The sequence below is a fragment of the Ambystoma mexicanum genome, chromosome 14, assembly GCF_040938575.1.
Source record: "Ambystoma mexicanum isolate Mex_15411 chromosome 14, UKY_AmexF1_1, whole genome shotgun sequence".
NCBI classification, from domain to species: Eukaryota; Metazoa; Chordata; class Amphibia; order Caudata; family Ambystomatidae; genus Ambystoma; species Ambystoma mexicanum.
In genome coordinates this window covers 107,642,126-107,664,168 of record NC_090940.1, presented here as the reverse complement: position 1 = coordinate 107,664,168, position 22,043 = coordinate 107,642,126, and the positions used below count along the sequence as shown (strand labels likewise).

Genomic DNA, 22,043 nt, shown 5'->3' with positions numbered 1-22,043 from the left:
CAGTATTCTCTAAGGAGTGGCGAGCCCTCAGGTAATTGACCGATGTGGGGTAATCCCCTGGGCTACACCTCAAGATCCTGTAACACCACCCCAGTCCAAAACTACTTGCGATGGACCATGGACAATATTGCTTAAAGTTTATTGATGAATCTCGTCCACACCCTTCACCAAGAAGTCGAAGTGAGCAGGAAGCAAGGGTATGCCGTTTCTCAACCCTTTTTTTCGCCACCTATGGCAGTGTTCCTGGAATGGCAGTTCATTAACATATATTGTTTTTTGCTTCCGCCTTAATGGGTATTTAAATGTGGTTCCTGTTCTGCGAATGCTCTAGTGTCACATATTGCTGAGCTATCGTGAAGGCCCTGGTTTGCTTTTGTTTATTTTAATAGACTGTTTGGGACAGAACACACATTCTCAAACCGCCACATAGCCTTGCACAGCAGAGATCAGTGATTGTCTCATGCATTGGTCTTTCAAAAAACGTGAAATTAATGAAAGCACGGCTCTGTGCAGGTAAAAGGATGGGTGGGGAGGGGGTTATATAGTCTTTGGCATGTCACTTAAGAGGTGGTAACTGAGGGTGATTTGAAAGAGGAGGTGCATAAAGCTGCCTCGTGTGGGGGACAATGACTCAAAATAATGGTGGTCATTTAAAATGCATTTTCTCTCACAGGGTCTTAGTTACAAAGCCCTTTTCAATGGGGTTTTCCCATTCAAAAGTACTTCTGTAAATCAGGCCAGTGGTGTTTCTATCAATCTTGATAGTGCAGTTGCAAAACACGGTGGTGAGGGGAGTGGAGGAAAGGCAAGAACCAAGCAAGGGCTTTGTATTTGGGGTGTGGGGTGGGTAGGGTTGCTGGCACAGACGGGGGAGCATTGTTTGACTGCATTTTAACCCACGCCCACTTTGTTTTCACATTGTAATATCCCAGGATTGTTGTTCTCTTCTGCAGAAACATCTTGGCTTTTTTTCTTGGGTTTATTTAGTTAAGGAACTGCAAGGTCCTTCTCATTTCCCCGATCAGAGTTTCACTCTAGTAAGGACCTGTTTACATTCTTGGGCCTCCCGTCCTTGGACTTGTGGTTACAACTATGTGTGATCAGCCCGTCTGCCTGTCCCTGGACTATCTCCAGTCTGAACATGTGATATTCAATGTTTGCATTGCTGATTTTATTCTCACTGTTGATCTTCTATGCCATAAGCAATAACCCAACTGAGCTAAACAGATTGCTGTTGCCTCTTTGGCAGGTCTTGTGTGAATAAAAGGCAGCAGAGAGTCAGTTTCTTGCAAATCAGGTTCTATGTCATTTGTTCATAGAGATTTGGTCCAATGCAAAACCATCCCTTTTTTGTCTTTTAATCCATTTATTTATTTATTTATATTTATATAGCGCGCAAGCAGCCCAGGGGCATTGAGGCGCCGTTACTTGCAATAACTTAGTTACAGGGTACAGGCAAGATAGCGATTGTTGACACATTATGAATACTACAAAACATCATACTGTTGTTACAGATATTGCATTTGGTCATATATTATAACTTATATGATAAGTATTCATGCTGATGTGACGGGCCTTATGTGAAGAGGGTAGTTTTCAGAGTTTTGTGGAAGGTGGTGAGGGAGGCCATACCTCGGATAGTGGGAGGTAAGGCATTCCAGTGAGTGGGCGCGAGATAAGGGAAGCTGGATCCACCCGCTCTGACTCTTTTTACTAGTGGCACAGAGAGCATGTTGGTGTACGGTGATCTGGTTGGCCTGGTAGTGGAGACGGGGTGGATCCTTTGTGAGAGGTAGGCAGGAGCAGTGAGGTGAATGCACTTGTGTGTCAGTGTCAGGGCTTTGAATACGATCCTTTCCTTTATTGGGAGCCAGTGGGCTAGTTTTCTGGCCTCCGAAATGTGTTCTCTTTTAGCAATGCCTTGGGCTGCCCGGAGAGCATTGTTTTGTATCACTTGTAGTAGCTCTAAGTTTTTATTGGAGGTTCCTAGAAAGAGTACGTTGCAGTAGTCTAGCCTAGAGCCGGTGATGGCTCTGGCTATGTTGGTGCAGTTCTCTTTGGAGAGAAAGGGTCTGACTGCATTGATAAGTTTGGCATGATAAGCAGCTGTGGAGGCTATTGCGTTGACTTGTCTAGCCATGGATAGGCTGGAATCCAGGTAGACTCCCAGAGTTTTGACAGAATCTGAGACAGGAATTTTAATGGAGTCAATGGTGAAGTGACTGAATTGGGCATCTAGATTTTTTAGCGAGTCGGGGGAACCTACCAGGAGGAGCTCCGTCTTGTCAGAGTTGAGGCATAGGCCGTTGTCTGCCATCCAGGCTTGGATGGTGTTGTAGAGGTTGTTGAGGGTCAGGGAGTCAGTGTCATAGTTACCTGTGAGGGTGAGGAGGATCTGAGTGTCGTCGGCGTAGTTGGTGTAGGAGATGCCCATAGCGTCGAGGATGAGGAAGAGGTGCCGTGTGAAGATGTTGTATAGGGTGGGGGAGAGGCAGGAGCCTTGGGGCACACCACAGAGTATGATGGTTGGTGATGCGGCGGCTAGGTCAGAGAATACTTGCATGGTTCTGTCTTGTAAGAAGGAGGTGATCCATGCTGTGGCCTCTGGGGAAAATTTGGCAGTGGAGGAGAGGTGGTGGCATAGGACGCCATGATCCACGAGGTCGAAGGCAGCGGATAGGTCAAGGAGCAGGAGAAGTGCTGGTTTACCCATGTCTCTAGCATCGTCCATCTGGTTTTTCAGGTCAAGTAGGGCGGTTTCGGTCCCGTGTCTGGGGCGGAAACCAGATTGGCGGAGTCCAAGGAGTTTGTTCTCTTCAATGAAGTGCTGAACCTGCAGGTAGGCTGCTTTGTCCAATATTTTGAGGAGGAATGGGACAGTGGTGATGGGTCTGTAGTTGTTGGTTGAGGTGGGGTCGAGAGTTGGCTTTTTTAAAAGAGGGCGGACCCAAGCTTCCTTGAGGGAGGCGGGGACTTTCCCTGTGGTAAATGAGGCATTAACAAAGGCTGTTAGGAAGGGAGCTAGCGCTTCCGTGCAGTCTTTGATAATGGAGGCTGGGCATGCATCACCTTTGCAGTTAGAGGGTTTGATGTTCCTCATTATGTTGAAGATGTCTTTTTCCTGAATGGGTTTGAAGGAGAAGGGTAGGGGGGGGTCCGGGGTAGGTGGTGGGAAAGGTATATGCTTACTAGGTAGGGCTTGTTTGGTGGCTAGTATTTTGTTTTTGAGGAGGCTTAATTTGGTTTGCATGGCCGTTTGTATTTCATCACACCAGTCGATGGCCGTCAATATGAGCGGGGAGGGGGAGACCCCCAGCCCCAACTCCACCTTCTCCCCATCCACCTTAAATATTACCCTTACCCACCCCCCACATATATTTTCGCCCAAATTCGATCAAAAAACTGTGATGGTGCCTTCCTATCCCGCAAATCAGATGTGGAAATGTTGCCACTCAGCTGATGTGCTATGATAGTTTTTCCTTTGCAAAGAACGGATACACAAACTACAAGGGTTTCATAACTAATACCAGATATTTATATGTATGCTTTCTCTATGTTGAGGTCCCATTTTTCTGAGGAAGAAAAATTGCTAACCCTGAGGTGGCCTGGAGAAGCCATGATCCATCGGCGACAATTAATGGATGCCAAACCCTGATTACTGGCATACAGCCAGTGGCCAGAATCGTGGTCCCTCAAGTAAGCCCATGCCATGGTATGGTGAATGTCTCAGTGGAAATGCATTGTTCAGTGGAAATGCATTGGGGATCCAGTGGAAGCAGGAGACCCATGCTCACGTTCTGGTTTCAACACCTGAACAAATTGTGTGATTCCTTTAAAAACACGACATCGATGGAGAAATGGGACTCAAGCAAGATTGTTTTTTGGTTTACGGGCCTCAATCTATGTAGTAAACTATCATGTGGGCAATGCCATCAACAGTCCCATCCACATACCGGAGCCAAAGCAAGGGTCTGGTCCTCCCGACTGCAGATTTCACTGCTTTATTGACGCAAAGGCCTGAACCAGGAGACTTCCTGACATAAGACGATCCTTCCAAGGCTGATGCTGCTCTCTTGTCCCGTGAAACTGGCCCCAACAAGCTGTGGCTTGCTCTGGGGAAACCTCCTGGAGCATGTTCTCCACAATTCCTATTCACTCTGACAAAACACAAGACAAGAGCTCTGGATATGTATCAGGTAAGCAATTCCAGGACTGAACTATGTAAGACATTTTGGAACACACCAATCCTTCCCAGAATTAGTGTGGAAAAGTGTAGAATTCAACCAGATTGGTTTGCAGGAAGACAGCAAGAAGATCTGAAGTGGAGAGCAGTCTCTGTCAGCCAGTTTCGTGTTTTTTGGTAAATTAGAAAAAGTACTTAATGCAAGACTGTTCCTGCAAGGGATTGACCTAATAACAGGGAATTATCTCCTCTAAGAAGCGACACAAAGAAAGAGTGAGGTGCCGTCTGGAACAGAGATGCATTCTAGCCGGCATGAGAGACACCGAAGTGGGACGCGAGGCAAGAGAAGGCGGAGCGACACGCAGACCGCCACCCACTGCAAAGACGTGCCGCCCGAAGTGGGGAGAGAGAGTGGAAGCTGAGAAGGACCTGAGCAGCGTCGGAGAAGCCAGGGGAGCCATTTTAAAGTCGGTGAGCCCACAGTGGAAGGTCAGGGCCCAAGGAGGGAGCTGGAGAAGGCATTCATGGTCCCTAACTGGAACAGGAGACAAATTCACTATGGCTTCCATCACGAAATGAGTTTCATAGTTCCTGTATTTGGGGAGATACAAATACACCAGTGAGAAGAGGAACCTAGTGAAAAGCATACCCCCTAAGATCTGGAAAGTGAATTAATATGTGAGAGAACGTGGCAGGAGAGTATACCAGGTGTTTTGTGAGTCCGGGACCCGCACCCAAACTGTATCAATGAACTATATGAGAGAACCTGGCAGGAGATTATACCTGGTGTTTTGCGAGTCAGTGAATCCCAAGGAAGATTCATGCCCTTTGGATTTTGAATTGCATTTGTGGTATTTGGAAAAGAGAATCCAAAGGAAGATTCATGGCCTTAGGATTTTGAATTACATTGAACGTGGAAAAGACCTGGGGAAGGGTTCATTTCCCCTGGAGTGAACTGCAACATCAAAAGGATGGGGTCATCCTCTTGGGCTACAAAGAACTTGGTTATTCCTTTGAACTTTTGTTTTAATGGAGAGAAACCTGGGAAAGGGAGCAATTTACCTGGAACTGTGAACATTATCCATTTGGAACATGTGTTGGATTTATACCTTTTTTTTTTACTTGTACATGTGTACCTTTTTCAAGCCAAAGACAATGCCCTTAACACCTTAGAGATACTTTTAGAATAAGAGGGCTAGGATAGGATTTCGGAAACAGGACATTTTTGCTTTGGACATCTTGACACAGGACAGGCCCTTAGTTTTTGGTTGAGGTAGGGAAATACCTCCTGGATTATGAACAGCGAGGCATTTTCCAACCACCTTTATTATTTAATAGAGGTTTATGCCACTAACCATGAGTCCTCTATGACCGTGCCTCATTCCTGGTTCCTCACACCAAGATCTGCTGCATCCCCTACATTGGTTTGCTACCCACTTAACTGACTTTGCATTAAGCCCTTAAAACTCCATTGTTTTATCTGGCTTACCCCTAAGGGTCCTACCTAGAGATTTGGTCTGATATTTCTACCCCTCTCCTGGCAATACTATTATTTTGTTGTTGCAGTTTACAGGCTATGTTCAATGTTTATGTTATTGTTGTTTTGATTGAACTTTATTGTTACTATTTCCAATTTCTGTACATGTAATTTTATTATACGGCACTCTGCTACCTTCGGGTCAGAATGCGCCATTTTACAATTCAAAATACATTAAAATGTAATTATTGACCTCACAAATTTTCCTTGAGGGTCTCAATGAGATTTAACTAGTGATTCTGGACTTAAGTAGAAAACCGAAGATAAACGGTGGCGGTCTGGGACTCAGCCTCTAAGGTCCCCTCCAGTCTCATTTTACAATTATTAAACACGACTATGCGGTCAGACATACATTTAACACTGACTTATTCTGAAAAACATCCTCTCTGTTGAGCTGGCACTACCAAACCCTTTCCTGGTCGCTCTTTCTCTTTCCTGCATAACCCATTAGACCTACCTTCCTCTTCGGATTGGATAAAACAGCCCTGAATCTGCCACAGTGGTATGTAAGACTATATAAAAACAAATCAAGCCATAATAAATAAGATAAGGGTTCAGATGTCTGTTCTTTTTTAAATAGGCTCTTTATAAGTATATGGACAACATGTCACCTCGAAAACATACACACAGTGACACTTGCAGGGAAATTTGAACATTGTGTAAGGTCTAGTGTCAGGGAGGATCAGATGGGTGATAGGCAGGAGGAAGGGCGTGACAATCTGTGGTGCACTACAGGGGAGTTTGGAAATGATGGCATGCAGTATCCCTGTTAAGTAAAGGGACTTATGGGGATTGCAGAGTCAGGGAGGGGTGTCCAGGGTGGGGGTGAGCGGCCCAGGGGAATCAGTGGAGTTGGGAGGGAGTTGTATGAAAATCAGCATTTGAAGGGGCAATGTCTACAGTGGTGGGAGCTGAAATCAGCCACGGTTCATGAATGGGGGATTCCCCCTTCAGGGCTTAAGAATGCATCAAGAGCAGGACAGGTGTCAAGGGAAGAACCCCCTTTTAAGAAACCTGTGCTGAGGTAAATCCCCCGACGAGGACAGTGTGGTAAGGAGAAGACCCCACAGCAAAAACTACGCTATTACCCAAATTTACCTTTTACAATTGACCTTTTGTCCTAATTGACCTAATTATAGTGGTCCTAAATGACCTTCCGCACAATTGACCTCTATATTATTTTAGTTATTTTATACATATGTATTGGGTTGGTTTTGGATTATAAAAAATATAAGGGATTGGGTGGGGCGTTGCAGGGGGTTTTGGATTGGGTGGGGGTGCGGGGGGGGGTTTCCCCCTGCATATATGTCCTAATTGACCTTCTAAATTAGGTCAATTGTGAAAAGGTCAATTAGTATACAACCAAAACTACAGCATAAAATGCAAGTGGCACGTAGATATGAATCAAATATAAGCGAACCCTGCAATGAAGTTCTAGTAGTGAGTGTGTAGGAGAAGGTATGAACCAAACTGACACTCTCACAATATGGAACGTAGACAGAGCTGAACATAGTTGGTGTTATCCATTTTCACCTTTGCAAACATAATCCTCCATTATGTATGCTAGAACTGTCAGACACTGTGTAAGCTTGATGTGAAGGGGTAATACTGTACAATACAATCCACTCAACCATCTTCTATAATATTGGCTCTCAAATTGTGTCAATGGTGTGTTCTGTTGGAAGCGAACATCAACCTTATGTTTCTTAAAGTATTCCATTGCACTTCCCCATTTTATAATCGTATTTGTGTCACTATCTACTTCTCCCTGGGTCTGCTCATTTCCTGCTTCTCTGAACCTCTTCGTCCCTTCTCCTTTTCTTGATCCTACAGGCCCAGGTCTGGAAACCCAGGAATGTGCACAATATGTACTTTTTCAGACTAGCCCAGCACGGGAAGACTGCTACAGTGGTAACGGACTGGGAATGTGTGCCTATAACATTGCATTAGTGTTCCAGGTTTCTCATTTTAATGGCCTTTACCATTGCCATGGGGCACGACCTTGCTATGGGCAGATAAACCAGAATGCCAATTACTTGCTGTCAAATGCCAACTATTAACTGGAGAGACCACTGTGCGGGCACTAGATTGGAAGGGATAGAGGTGGAATGAATAGGAATGACGAAGGTGAATTAGTAGGGAGATAAATATCTCAGATCTATCTGTCATTATTTGATCTTTAGAGTTTAAAGGCACCCATATTCTGGTTACGAAAGGAAGGCTAATTATTCCCACCGTCCCATCCCTTATATACACATACACACACACACCCACACACTAAAATAGCATCAGCTAGCAGGGCTTGCAGTCACAAAAATGGCCAATGGCCACCACCGTGATGACTAAAAGATAAGAGGTTGACCTGGTCACATTGTGCAGGTTTACAGAAATCTCTCACATCTGACTTTTGTAGCTTTCACGCAATTAATCTAGCCCATTCAATAAGCAAATATTCAACCTTTCATTGACTGCTCATAATTTCTTGGCTGTAGCTAAATACAAAAGCTGATCTCATCAATTCTAGTAAACGAGAAATAGACAGGGCCTTTACTCAACAATTTCAATTTAAAACTCAACCTAGGGCTGTATGAGGGGGCCTAGCCACAATAGTTAGATCTTAGGATGCATGGCGACATGTAAATTCAAAAGAACTGAACAAAATGTCTGTCTATACAAAAGGGCAGAATAAAAAGTGACTTTGAATGCAGATCACAGTGGTTGTGTCAGAGATACTAACTGGCCCCCTGAAAATAGGATCACTTCTACTAGTCCTCTGTTTTGTTCAAAGATCTTTGCATGCTAGGACTTGAAGTTTTTTTTATTGCGTCTAAGTACCACCACACCTTAGTCTACAAGGACTATATAAAGTTGATCTTGATGACCCATGCCGACTTGGGTACATTGGTGTTTTATTATTCATGTGTAACTCATTAACAAAGCAGAGACCACTTACTCCAAGTGGCATGTCTAGATACCACCTCACAATTGGACAACTACAACACTTTAATATGATTGTTTGAGATATTATCATGTTGTCAATGTAAAGCAAATATAAATGCAACCAGGTCTGATATAAATGGGTCAACATAAGATTAGGCAAATTCAGGACACTGCATGCACCCAAGGGATTTGTAGCATTCCACTTAATGTTCCAATCCTACCAATTCATGGATCTGATTCCTATTAGGTAGTGTTTAAGGTTCTATGTGATATGGTCGTGGGAAAATCCGTGCGGCCGCAAAGACTGGGTTTATTTTGCACTTTGCAACACAATTATATAAAGGGGGAGACCCCCTGCAGCCCACAATACTCTCCTTAGATTAAACAATCGCCCTAACCCACCCTCACATATAATTGCGTTTAAAAGCTGTCTTTTCGTAGCATTTTTACATTTCCTTATTTACGCAAAATATTGCTTGGGTGCATAATTTCTCTAAACGAGGGCAACATTGCTAGATACTGCTGTGCTTAAGGTGATTCCAAATGATATGTGTTAGCCTAAATTGCATAGGATCACAATCCATCATTGACAAATGTCACTCCTCTCTCACTGTAGTGAGACATGGGTGCCGACATCTTCAATATATAAATATAATTATTAATTAAGAGAATACTTACAGAAGAGGCATGTGCTGGGAGCAGCGTTAAAGTAACCAGAATAATGAGGAGTTTCATCTTCCCCTGCGGGATAAAGAAAAGGACCATTAGATAATGAATCATCATATCTACATTAACAAGCAAGGGATATCAGCAAATTTAAAGCCATTGAATATTGGGCATGACAAATGTTTGCACCACCCATTGAAAATGCTTTCGCACTCGTTCCAGATTACTCAAAATAAAAATCACTGCCAAGCCTGAACCAAACGTTCAATCATGAATCAATAACCAACCCACTAATAACTTCACTCCTCTGCATACACCCCTCAAACTCGCACCAAACACAACCACAAGCCCAGTGGTTAAGTCCTAAAAATTTAAGTGGGGGAACTCATCAGCAAATGTAATGGGATGTGACGTCGCCAGAATTTAGCATATCAATATGCACATTTCATTAAAATGGCTTTGCATACCACCCAAATTGCACAGGACGAATGGCATTTGGCTTTTATAAAATCGACACACACACAAAATCAAGAAAGGATATTTTCTTCTAATAGTGTTTTTGAAAACGTTAAAAGGTGTGCATGTTTTAAACTCCAAGAACCAATGCAAATGTTTTCCCTGGGACTTGCAGTACCGAAATGGGACATTTTACTTTTAGTTGTTTATTGCCTTTTATCAGGTTAAATAGTGCAGTGGTGAAGTGTCCAGCCTCCAAACCTCACGATTGTGGTTCGATCCCCGTTGTTGACTTTAATGCATAAATTCAAAGAGGACATGCAATTTTTCTCATTGTAGCTGGGGGGGACTCAGTCCACCCTCTGAAAAAAGTGGGTGGACCCCGTCCCCCACGTGTACCCTCGACTTGAGCCCTGCACAAGCCTAAAACACAGCAAACCGCACAAACTTCACTACACCGCAACAACAAAACAAACCGCACATAGACTTGCACAACAGCACACGACGACTACCGACCGTAAAACACCCCAAGCCCAGCCAACTGACCCACCGGGCTGAGGCTGCCAACAGCACATCACTGCTCTCTTGCACTTTTCCAGCTCATTCCCACTGATCACCCCCCTCCCTTTTTCAGAGCCGCCAGAGCGCCAGGGGACCATTCCACTGGTGATAGTGTGCGGTACAAATATCCTTTAACATTAACATAACATATCATCACTGCAAACGTAAACTCAAGTGTCTTCTTGGGCCACGTGTATATCGACAAGACTAGGCTATTTTAAAGTGGTAGGCAGACAAATGTCAAACTTGTGATGCAAACATATTAAATCTTTCATTTCCCATAGTGCATTCTACCAGGGTGTGGTCTGAGATAACAGCAGCGTCTATTTCAACATTAATGATATATCTTTGCTTCATCACAAAACATTCTTCAGATCGGATTAAACGGGTAAGATTGCTAGGTAGAGGGAATAAGGTTTGGATATGATATGATATATTTCATTTGTATCGCGCTCGTACACAAGTGTTTCAGAGTGTGACAAGGCAAGGGAGGGGAGGGGAACAAGGGAGAACAAAAATCAACAACCTTAGTAGGCCCAGTGACATTGAGAACACGCAAGGGCATGGGAATATCTAACTAAACAAATATTTCTCACGACTTATAATTCACATAGTTTTGGCAAATGGGAACCTATTGAAATGCCAGGCCTTCCAATCTATATTCTGCTTTATCTGCAGTGTTATGCTTTGTTAAGAGTTTTTTACACTGTGCCAGTCACCACTTTAGTGATCTAACAGCGACAAAGCTTGTCTGGCGTTTTGTGCCCAGGCTATCCAGACAGTGGTGTGCTCATTTGCCTCAACAGTGGCGGTCTTCAAAACCAGCCTCATTCATAATGCCGTTTTAGGAGGAATTGAAAGTGCATAGACATACCCTTTTTCTCTGTAAAACAGTCCCATTACTGGCCAGGCAGCTGTTTCATTTAATCCTCTTGCGCAAAGGCCAGGATATCCGAGATATTTTCGAGGGAAAAAAACGAATTGAGCAAAGACCTAATTTTTGGTAGCAAAAAACTAAAATTACTTTTTGCTTTTGTAACTTTTTTTTTTATAATGAGGCAGAGTCCCCTCTTACCCACCATCACCCTAATTTATAGCCTTGCAACAACCCCCACCTAATATTTACCATACATATACCAAAATAGCTACTATTTTCGGTCAAATATATTAGGCAATTTCTCATTCGTTTTTTTGTATTAGGTTATTTGTACGGATTCGCAAAGGCCACACTTCTGTGTCGTCAATTTCGCCTGATCTAATTTCACTATTGTGCATTTTAAGTCAACAATGGAAGGGCCTCACTATAGGTTTGGTGGATTTTGACCCGCCATTATCGCAGGAGTTAATCGCCATTAGCAGAAGCGGCAACACTTCTTCCCCTTCTGATTATGAGTGTGGGTCACTTCAGAAACACTGCATGTGGCATTTCCGAAAATCTACATATATTTTCTTTAAAAGAAAGTTTTAATCCATGTCCATCCTCGTTGTTAAGAAGGACATGGAATGTGCACAGTAGTGGAGCATTTAACAATGCAGAACACTGCAATGTGTTACTCTTCTTCGTATTACATTGAAAAGGTGGTCGAGGGAGGGGATCAGGGATTTTTCAGCCTGTTTGTATTCTCAATTTTAGTACAGCAAGGGATTCAGCAGGGAGCAACGTGAGATAAAGTGATTTGTCCTGAGTTATCGCACATTTGTAGAAACAAGGGTGTTGGCTGGGAGGAGGACGTCTTTGTTCCAGAGCCATAGTGTGCCCAAGCTAGATCAGCGAGTTCAACACTTGCCTCTGGCATCGTTATGCAGCCTGCATTTCCAGATATGAGTCCTGGCATGGAAGCCTTACCCCTTCTTTCGTTCCAAGGTTGAAAAATGGATTACCTTTAAACTGGGTAATGATAACAACGATCATGACAGTATTTAAAAGCAGCACGCCCTTCCCCTCAAAAAAGCACAGTGGGCCAGGGGGATAGCTCAGGGGCAACGCGTTTGTCTTGGAAGCAAAACAACGCATAGCAACAGATGTTTGAATCCTGGTCTTGTGCTTGGAAACTGGTCTCAGGTATTAAGCACGTTATAAAAGAACAATTATATAATGTAAAGCATGTTTTATTCATTAATACACCACAACTCCATCTCTACGGAATAAATTGTTCAACAACCATTCTTCCTCACGCAGGCTCTCAGTGCATAGCACTGCCCCCTTTCACTGGTGGGGCTAAAGACCCCTGCATTCCTGGCAATCACATTTAACAATGTTTGTATTTATTTAACTAAAACCTTGCAAAGTCCACGCCGCTTTCCCAACAAGGACCCTAACATACCACGTTTATCGTCTGTAGGCCAAAGCTAAAAACCCACCAAAAAATAACATGGATTACTAAGCTCCACATACAATGCAGAGAATTCTGCTTGCTTTCTCCCCCTTTGTCGTCAACTGGCACTCATGCTGTACCCCAGCAAGAGGACATTTGTACTTGATGACTAATGCCTTCTACCATGGGCGTAATTTTAGGTGGGTGTGGGGGTGTTTGTCCCCCAACTTTCATGGCACACCATTTTTCCCCATTCATTTGGCTGGGGCACCTTTTCATCAGATGTCATGTCCCCACCAACATTTTCAGCACGCTTCCTCCACTGCCTTCTACCTCATGGTTTCTGTGACCCAATGACTTAATGTGCCTGCAACTGAGATCTGCTGGAAGCCGGCAGGGCCCAACTTGACACCTAAAATGGCTGACTCTTTCATTCATCTTTCCCGGCATGGCAAAATGGCTGCCATTGAGCGACATGGTAAGGACCCTTACTGTTTGAGCACTAATAGGAAAGTCAGTCTGCAGAGAGTGCACTCTGAAAATAGTCAGTAGTAATCTAAAGTGGTTGGGGCAGTCGTGCTTTTAATATGCTGTCAATCTGGTCAGTGAGGTAACCTTCAGCGACTGGCTAGGATATTTATTTTTGCCATGCAATAAGCCATCATTTTTGGGTGATTTACAGCGGTAAAGAAGGGTGAAACGAAATCTACATTTCAGAGGCGAGTGGGGGCTAACTGGTGATGGGAGGGGCCACTTCAAAAACTGGGCAGGGCAAACTTGGAGGCTCCACCCCTTCTGTTCTACCCCCAAGGGTCATCTGGTGTGGGGACCAAGTATCAAATGGTATATTTTAAAGCGCAATATGCCAATAAGAATGAACATGTTATTGGATTTAAAGACAACATACACATTTAGTTGCTTTGATAATTTTTATATGCTTGAAAAAAATTCTTGAGGAAAAAAAGTAGATTGTGCATCATAACACTTGTACATATAAAGTCATGGAACATATGCAGTTATGCCACAGTAATAAATAACTAGACTGGCTGCACCAAAATGCCAGTGTAGCCATGTAATAACAGATGCCATTGTTGACTGCACCAAAATGCTATTCTCACCACTTAACACATATGCCGAAGAAAAAGCAAGTGCGTACATAAGCCCCCTACGCTCGGATGGGAAAGCACACATAACGTGGTTGGCTCCCGTGGGGAGGGGGCTGATGTGAGCATTTGATTTTGCTGAGCCAGAGGGGCGATGGAAGTCTTGAAAGTAGCAGCTTTAAAGTTTTACTGTATTATTATTATTTTGCATTTTTTTAAAGCGCTCACACAGACCGCCGGCATCAAGGCGCTGTTACAGGAATTGCTTTGTTTTGTTTTTCTGTTGCGTAATTGGTTTTTTTTGTTGTCTTAGTTTTGATTTATAACACGCTTAAATACCCAGAGGTTCCTAAGCGTGGACCCTGGGATCGAACCTGTGTTGCTTCGTGTCGTCTTGCTTCCCAGGCGAGCATGTTGCCGCTGAGCTACCCTCCCGGGACGACTGTGATTGTGCAAGTATATTTTTCTGCATTTGCACAAACACAGTAAAACTTTAATGCTGCCAGTTTCAGGAAAGGAAGCCCTCCTCACCGCTCTGCTGATAGCCAGGGTGCACATCAACCCCGTCCAGGGCTGCACCTGTGCTAATATTTCAGGGGAGATCACAGACCCTTCAAAGGTTGGAAGAGGTGCTAACTTCAGAAAGTGTGGGGGAGGAGCAAACGTACTTGTGGGGGGGGGGGCATTTAACACATTCCAATGACACTATTCCGGTGAAACATCAATGTTACGAGCAGTTAACTCTGCCCTTTACCTCTGAGAGCACTCACTTAAGGACTGCTGTGAGAATAAGCGGTCTCCTGTCCCCCTACGCTGCCATTAACTCCCCTGGCATGCAAGTACAAACCTCACATCACAATTTCAATTGCCTAAAAATGTATGTATATGAATGCACGTGCTAACAGTTGAATGCTTTATGATAGTAATTGCAGACCCTTTGTTAACAGTGAAGCCCAGGTGCAGTTTAACGTCTGTGTCCTGTTCTGTCCGTCAAAGGCTATGTAGGTCAGCCAACCCGAGTTAACATAGACCAAAAAATCCGGGTGAGGGGGGGTGCTACAGCCCGATCCGCTGAATGGTGTTGCGACATTGGGCCCAACCCCTTTAGTTAGGTCCATGCAGTGCCGACCCCAAGTATAATAACCGTGCCTGTGCACGATTTTTGGGCGCCCTGCCCAACGTTCTAACAGCACTGGTGCATTTTCCAGACATGCGGCAGCTAATATACTTAACAAATTAACTTGATAGGTGGCTGGGAGGAAAGCTTAGGTGCAAAGGACTTGTCTTGGATGCAAGACAGCACAGAACACAGGTTTGGATCCCAGCCCCCAGCTATTCAGTGAATCAAGAACAACAGAAAATGTGCAAGCCCACTACTTTTCTTGGCGGGTTTCCTCAATAGGTGTTGGTGCCGTGCTGCTGCCATGCCAGATGGGAGCTTGTGTTGGATAGTAAAAAAAGTAATTGACTGACACTTCACACTGTGTGTGCTGGCGGTGCCCTTTATTTGCACTGCACCACTTGATCGCCCCTTGAGCTGACTCTGGGTCCATGTCCCTTAGCAGTTGACCCTGCCATGAACCAACCGATGGGGCCGTCTGGCGCTTGCTCTCTGTCGGGTATTTCCGGTTGTTGAGTCCAGTCCCGGCCGAGGCGTCGGCGGGAGACAGGTATGCTGGGCCCACGCGGGAAGGCCTAGCTTGCGCAGCTCCGGCAGGAGCATTAATCACACGGACACGCTCGGCTGGGTGCTCTGCCCCGGTACTGCCTCTGCGGAGCGGGGGCAGGGCTTTTATTGGACGCCTTGCGTCACCGCGTAGCGGGATGCAAGGCGGCCATAACATTCCTCCTTTATTTTAACTGAACAACTAAACAAAACATACATTTGTCAGCCAACGGGCTACTCCCTTTTTATCGAGTCACTTGTGGGGATGATCTACCACTCATAGTCTCTGAGCCTGGCTGGAGGCCTGGTGGCGGTTCTTAACCCATATCGTCCACCCCTGGAACTGGGCCCCAGTGTCCCTTCGGGCTGCTCACCTTCATTGTCCTGCTCGCCCGGTTCTGGTTCGCTCAGTAGTTCATCGGTTCCTCCATCCATGCTTTCTCCACCGTACGGGTCCTCTGGTCCCTCGGCGGATCATCTTCTTCTTCTGCGGGACACTTGCCGTATGTCCACAATCTCCTTGGCACTGCCTTAAACCATGACGCATTTCTCATCACTTGCCTTTGCCCTCTTTTTGCGGTTATCATCGTGCCTTGCCGTTTACTCATTGTACACGGGGCTGCGTCATAGCGGGTGTCCAGTTTGGATTTGGACGGATTCCTCATCATGACCACTTGATCGCCCACTCGGTGGTCGGACTGCTTGGCACGCCTCTTGACGCTCATGTGTGCGTTGGCTCCTGTTCTTCTTGCCTCGGTTTGCTCCTTGTCGAGCATGTCCGGACTCCTGCTCGGGTGATGTGGTATGGAGGAGTTTATGATGGTACCGAACATCAGGTCTGCCGGCGGTATGCCTGTCGTACTGTGCGGTGTGACCCGGTAGTTCCGCAGGAATCGGTAGAGGTCGACCTGCCATGGGCTAGCGTTGACACATGACAGGCGCAGTACCTTGTTAATTGTCTGCATGAAACGTTCCACACCGCCGTTTGCCTGCGGCCATCTCGGCATAATGTGGTGATAGCGGATGTTGAGCTCTTTGAGGTATTGTTTGAACTCTTCCCCTTGAAACGGTGGGCCATTGTCGCTCCTGATACTTCTTGGTAGTCCGTGCGTTGCGAACATTTTTTCAATCGCGGGTATGACCGCCTCCGCTGCCGGGAAGTTGACAATCTCGCCTTCCGGGAGTGGTCGTCAATGGCCACCAGTAGGTGAATGCCTTCCTGTAATTTGCAGAAGTCTATGCTTATTGCGTCCCATCTGCCGGACACTTGCACTGCCGATTGGATGGGCTCCGGGTTGGGTGGAGGCCCTGTTATCTGGCATGGGAGGCAGGTGCTGACCAGCCGCTCGACTTTGTCATCTATCTGGGGGAACCATACGCGTTGTCTGATCCGGGCGTTGGTTCGTACTATCCCTTTGTGGCCATTATGTGCCAACGCCACGATCTTGTCTTGAAGGCTCAGGGGGACAATGATTCGAGTTCCACGGAGGAGGAGTCCTTCTTCTGTGATGGAGAGGTACTGCTGGATCGTGAAGACCCCCGTGAGGAAATCTTTCGCCACTGCTGTCTTGTTGTGGATGTTCCGCAGGAACGACCTCCATTCCCCTGAGATGATTGTATCCTTTATCAGGTTGCAACAGGGGTCTCTTTGTGTGGCCTCAACTATGTCATCCAGGCTGATTGCTCGAGGCATCATGGTGTGTATCACCTGGCAGATGTGTTCCTCCGTCTCCTCTGCCACGTGGATTTCCTTAGGTGTTGCCGCTCTCGGGTGTCTTGACAGGAAGTCTGCCGGGTTTCCACTGCCGGGCTGGTATGCCAGTTCGAAATTATATTGTTGGAGGTGCAATAGCCATTTGGCGATCTGGGCCGGAGGGTGAGAGGACGTGCCCGTGAATATGGGGGGGCAGTGGTTTGTGGTCTGTATATGTTGTACATTTTCGGCTGTACAGATATAGGTGGAAGTGTCGGAAACTCCATAGCACGGCTATTGCCTCTTTTTCAATGTGGGAATATCGTTGCTCTGTCGGTGTTAGTGCCGTGGAGGCATAGGCAATCGGCCTCTGTTCACCCGTTTTTGTCACTTGTGGGAGGATGGCCCCTAGGCCCACGGGGCTCGCGTCCACGTACATTTCAGTTGGAAGTGCTGTGTCGTAATAGGCCATTGTGGTGTCGGCTGACAATGATGCTTTTATGTGTTCGAATGCCTCTTGGCAGGCAGGTCCCCACTCCCACTTTGTTGCAGCCTTTTTGAGTTCTCGCAGGGGTTCCGAGAGCGTGGCCAGCTTTGGGATGAACCTCCCGCAGTAGGTGGCCATTCCTAAGTAACTGCGCACTTCAGTTGGCATGTTGGGGGGGGTAGCAGCTTGGATGTGCACCACTTTTTGTGGGTCAGCTGAGATGCCTGTGCTATTGAACGTGTACCCAAAGAATGATATCTCGTTCTTCAGGAATTCACATTTTTCTTTATGAATCATCAGTCCTGCGCTTTCTAACCTGCCAAGGAGCATGTGGAGTCTTTTCATGTGTTCCTCTCTGTTGCTGGCATGAATCAGAATGTCGACGCTGACATTTAGGACCCCCGGTATGTCGCGGATCACCTCCTGTATTGTTTGCTGGAAGACCTCGGCAGCCAAAGAGATTCCAAAACTCAGGCGCTTGTACCTGCGAAGGCCAATGTGCGTTGAGAAAGTTGTTATGTACTGGGAGTCCCGTTGTAGCTTCAACTGGTGATAGCCCGCGTTCAGGTCTACCTTGGAGAATATCCTGGACCCGGTGAGGTCTGCCACTATCTCATCCAGTGTCGGGTTGATACGCTGCTCCCGCTTGATTGCTGCGTTTGGTAGGGGCATGTCTATGCATATTCTGACCTTGCCAGGTTGTTCTGGCTTCTTCGTGACCACCATGGGGGAGACCCAAGGCGTGGGCCCCGTCACTTCTTCGATTATGCCAGCTTTCTCCAGTGCCCTTAGTTCCTTCTCCACTTGGTCGCGGCGCGCATGTGGAACGGCGTCCTTCTGTTTTGTACTGCTCTTAGTTGGACTGACTCGTCAATGTGTTGCCTGATCGATTTTCCCTTCAAGCATCCTATCCCCTTGAGTAGGTTGGGGTATTTTTCTAGCACGTTCTCGACCTCTCGTGAGTCAGTCACTTCGCAGATAAAGCTCACCAGCCCCAGGTCTTCAGCTGCGTCTCCACTCAGGAGGCATTCGATGCCCGCATTCACTATGTAGATTTTTGATTGTAGCGCCTTCTTGCCGTGGTTGATGGTGGTACGGAATCTGCCTACTATGGGTAGTGGGGTCTTGCACCCATATGCAAATAGTAGCATGTCGTCGCTTTCAGGTCAGGTTGGGGCTGGAGTGTCCTGAACGTGGTCAGTGGCATCATGTTTACCGAGGCCCTGATGTCTATTGTCATCAGTACCTTCTGGTTCTGGATCGCCACCTGGCATTTTCGTCTTCTGAGCTTCTTCCTTGGCGTGGCGTTTCCATGATTGAGGGCTGACACCAGGTAGACTTTCCTCCCTTTCTTCCACTGTTCGTTCACAGAGTCTTGTTGGGCACGTCACCTTCTTCCACCATGGAGGAGTTCGTGGTTTCGATTCGCCAGGCGCTTGCCTGTTTCTTTTTCCTACCCCCACTCTTTTCCGGGGGTGCTTGTGGAGTCTGTTGCTGTGTGCCTGATGACCAGTGGCATCATGTTTACCGAGGCCCTGATGTCTATTGTCATCAGTACCTTCTGGTTCTGGATCGCCACCTGGCATTTTCGTCTTCTGAGCTTCTTCCTTGGCGTGGCGTTTCCATGATTGAGGGCTGACACCAGGTAGACTTTCCTCCCTTTCTTCCAATGTTCGTTCACAGAGTCTTGGTGGGCACGTGCTGTGTTATCACCATCTTCCTCCGTGGAGGAGTTTGTGGTTTCGATTCGCCGGGCGCTTGCCTGTTTCTTTTTCCTACCCCCACTCTTTTCCGGGGGTGCTTGTGGAGTCTGTTGCTGTGCGCCTGACGACCTGCATACCTTGGCATAATGGTCTTTCCTGACACATGCGCTGCATGTGGTCCCCTGGGCCGGGCAGTTGCGTCTTCCGTGGCGAGGCCCTCCGCACCACCCACATTCCGTGGGTCCCGGGAGTCGGGGTTGCCACCTGGAGTGCGTGTAGTTTCCACCGGTCTCATACCTCGTAGGTTGACGATTTGTGATTTGGGCCACCGTAGCTGATGTGAGAGCTGGCTGTAGTTTCTGAAGGGTTGTGCCCATGTGTGCTGCTCTGGCGTGAGCTAGCTCCCTCTGGCGGCCAAACACAAGGATTCGGGTCAACGAAATGCCCTTCTCACTCAGTACCATCCTTCTCAGTTTTTCTGATTGGATACCATTGATGAGCTGTCTTCGAATTTCCTTCTCGATGTCAGTGAATTCACACGATATTGCCAGCTTCCGAAGTCTGGTGTGGTATGCGTCAAGCGTCTCCTCTTCCAGCTAGATTGTTGTACAGAATATGAATGTCTCGTAATCTGGGTTGAGCTGTGGGAGAAAATGGGCCATGAGGGCATCCTTCGCTTGCTGGTAGACATCCAGGCTGTCATCTATTGTCAGAGAATTGAAGATGCGTAAAACTTCATCCCCCACGTTCAACAATAGGTGCAATCTCATCTTTCTTGCAGTGGTAATGTCCTTACACTCCATTGCCATCTCAAATTTTTGTAGCCACAGTTGCCATCTTGGGCCAACCGATGAAGGGTCAGTGTAGGGGTCAAAAGGATGGATCATCACTGAGGAGCCACCTTGTGGGCGGGCTTGCGGTGTGGACCCCGACAGGTTGGCGGCCAGTCTGGATGGCATGCCGGGCCTGGGGGTGGATGTGCTGGTCGCCATGACTGGGCTTCACTTTGTCGCGTGTGTGGGTCGATGTCTCACCTCAGCGTGCCCCTGTGAGGGTCTTCGGCTTTCCTAGTATGTGTCCATGTGTGGGGCATGAGTGGAGTGCCTGCTCCCCAGCCAGGATCCTGTTGCGCAATGTTGATGGCTCCTGGTGCCGTGCGGATGCATGTCGGGGCTGATCCCGCATTGTGAGTGGATCAGGAGAGGTTTATGAGGCCCAGCAGTCGAGGAACAAATTTCCAAAAGAAGAGAAAAATTGTTTTTTTGAAAAAATATATATATTTTTTGGGGTGGGTGGGGTTATGTGTGCCCTCCACCGTGCTTCCAAAAATGTCACTGTCGCGCGATGGTGCGATTAGCTGTTTTGCATTGGCACGTGTGCCGTTGGGTTCAGTCTCTCGTCGGCAGTGTTGAGTCCTGTCCTGGCCGAGGCATCGGCGGGAGACAGGTATGCTGGGTCCGCGCGGGAAGGCCTAGCTTGCGCAGCTCCGGCAGGAGCATTAATCACACGGACACGCTCGGCTGGGTGCTCTGCCCCGGAACTGCCTCCGTGGAGCGGGGGCGGGGCTTTTATAGGACGCAAGGCGGACATAACAGCGGTGACACTTCTTTAGTGCCGGGTCTATACACCTATGCATGCTTTTAGGCGCCCTTTGTTTTCCAGCCCCTCCCCAAAAGTGAAGCAGGCGCCATCTGCAGCCCTTGGGCCTCAGCCCAGGTTAAACATTTGGCCGATTTAGAGGCCGCCACTGTGAACCCTTAGGCCAATGCACTTATTTTTGCCATGAAATAAGCCATATTTTATGGGTGAATTTATTTTATTGGGAGCAAGTGAAACTGACCTCAGGAATGTGCATTAAGCATAACAATTAATGGACACACATTCTCTGGTAAAAGACAACCTCCTAGGAACCTGCGAAATTCCCACTATAAGGATAATGTATAGATGCAAAACAATCCCTAATGAAAGAAGTCTCGTGGTTAGAATGAAGCCGCGCTGCCCTCAGCACTGGCAAGTCCTCATTCCTGCACAAGCTAGAAAGCAAACAGAGCATGGTCTGGCCCCGATCCACCCCCGTGCTCGAATATATTACCTGCTATCTACGGGAGAGCCACGTGCCAGATACTGCGTTCTCCCGCTGAATGCCATGAGGCTGTTTGCCTTTATTTTCGTGCCCAGCAGTAAGTCGACTGTTTGAACACCTTTCCGCCGGAATGCGTCAGTGCCACCTCCACATCACGGGCGCTAGCTCAGAGGGACTGCTTTAGCGTCACCCAGCGAGGCCGTGAAGTTTTGGTGCCAAGCTGGCACTGAGGCGCCAACGTTAGTTTTGGCTTCTCAGTGGCGCTTGAATGTCACACAGCAGGAGCCAAGCGTATGGTTATAATTAAATAATAGTGCACGCCACATACAGTGCACGCGGAAAAGTGGCAGGGAGATGGGGGCCCCCAGGAGCTGGCAAGGATCTATGGAGTGTTGCAACCAGGCCTCCTTCTGCCGGGGAAGCAGGCTTTCTGTCTGTAGTGAAGCATTCACACATCTTTGCCCTCTTCATGAAGGTTTTGGCAGGCAGCTTGTCACAGAAATCAACACAGGATAGGAATCGGGGACCGGCCATATTGCCATTGCTCTGCTGGAGCTGGCCTGGTCCTCTTATCAGGATATCCTGCCTCATATGACCCATAAATTGCACAAGCACGCCCCCTGTGCAGCTTGCTGCTTATATTTTACAGA

General features: G+C 46.9%; 1 protein-coding gene across 4 annotated transcripts in view; it reads right to left on the bottom strand.

Moving 5' to 3' along the window:
* PAPLN (papilin, proteoglycan like sulfated glycoprotein) overlaps positions 1 to 22,043 on the bottom strand; it is a 1,044,076-nt gene that overhangs the window by 906,962 nt on the left and 115,071 nt on the right. For all 4 annotated transcript variants that reach the window (XM_069638639.1, XM_069638640.1, XM_069638642.1 and 1 more), the window contains exon 2: positions 9,339 to 9,401. In XM_069638639.1, coding sequence (XP_069494740.1) covers positions 9,339 to 9,395 — 57 coding nt within the window. In that variant the 5' untranslated portion in view covers positions 9,396 to 9,401. The remainder of the gene's footprint in view (positions 1 to 9,338; positions 9,402 to 22,043) is intronic.